The following is an 855-nucleotide window of genomic DNA, read 5'->3' as shown; positions in this document are numbered from 1 at the left end:
TTTATGTGTCCCCCCCCGGCAGGTGAGGGGCTGCTGCGCAACCTGGGGGCGGCGGCGGCAGCCCCCTTCGGCGTGGGGCTGCTGACCCACATGCTGCGCTGCGGGGCCCCCCCGGCCCGTCTGGGCTGCGCCACCGCCCTGCCCCTGCTCACCAGGTACCGACCCTATAGATAACCCTATAGAGCCCCTATAAGATGCCCCATCGAACCCCTATAGAGCCCCCCTAGGTTCCCTGCTATGGTGTCGCCGTAGACACCCCCCCATATCCCACCGGGGGGGGGGGGGGGGGGAGAGGCAGCCCCGAGATCCCCCTCAGCAGCAGAAGGGGGGCACAGGGGGGGTCTCCAGCCCTTAGAGCCGGTATGGGGGCAGGGTCCATTCTGTCCCTTAGTGACACCCTGGGGGGGTCCAGGGCTGTCCTTGTCCCCCCCCCACCCCACCCAAACGTCTCAGTGTCGTCGTCCCCCATTTTCTCCCTCCCCCAGGTCCTGGCTCCTCTCCGAAGCTGTCTCCCCACCGCCATCGCCGCCGCCCCCCACCACCCCTCTCCACTGCCCCTCGCCCCCCCGACGCCGCCTGCCCCCCATGGGGGCCCTGGCCCTGCCCCAGGGGGTGGGCGAGGGGGACCCCTGGCTCCCCGAAGCCCCCGCTCTCCTCCTTTTGGGGCGCTTGGCGGCAGCTGACGAACCCAGCCGAGCCCTGGCCACTGCCCCCGTGGTTTCGGGGCTCCTGCGTTACCTGACGGGGGTCCCTGCCCCGGCCCCTCGGGCTGCCCGGCTGCTGCAGCGCCTGACAGGGCACCCCGCTTTTTTGGGGGCGCTGGTCCGGGCTTATGTCCCCTCCCTGCTCCATTCC

At 71.2% G+C, this 855-nt stretch overlaps 1 protein-coding gene across 1 annotated transcript in view; it reads left to right on the top strand.

The window, feature by feature from the left end:
- Nucleotides 1–855, top strand: part of ARMC5 (armadillo repeat containing 5) — a 10,864-nt gene that overhangs the window by 5,422 nt on the left and 4,587 nt on the right. Inside the window, exons 6-7 of the mRNA XM_014961998.1 lie at nucleotides 23–155; nucleotides 486–850. Coding sequence (XP_014817484.1) covers nucleotides 23–155; nucleotides 486–850 — 498 coding nt within the window. The remainder of the gene's footprint in view (nucleotides 1–22; nucleotides 156–485; nucleotides 851–855) is intronic.

The sequence above is a fragment of the Calidris pugnax genome, unplaced genomic scaffold (genome assembly GCF_001431845.1).
Source record: "Calidris pugnax isolate Ruff unplaced genomic scaffold, ASM143184v1 scaffold1105, whole genome shotgun sequence".
Lineage (NCBI taxonomy): Eukaryota > Metazoa > Chordata > Aves > Charadriiformes > Scolopacidae > Calidris > Calidris pugnax.
Note: the sequence above shows the minus strand (reverse complement) of the source record. Positions and strands in the feature narration are given on the sequence as shown.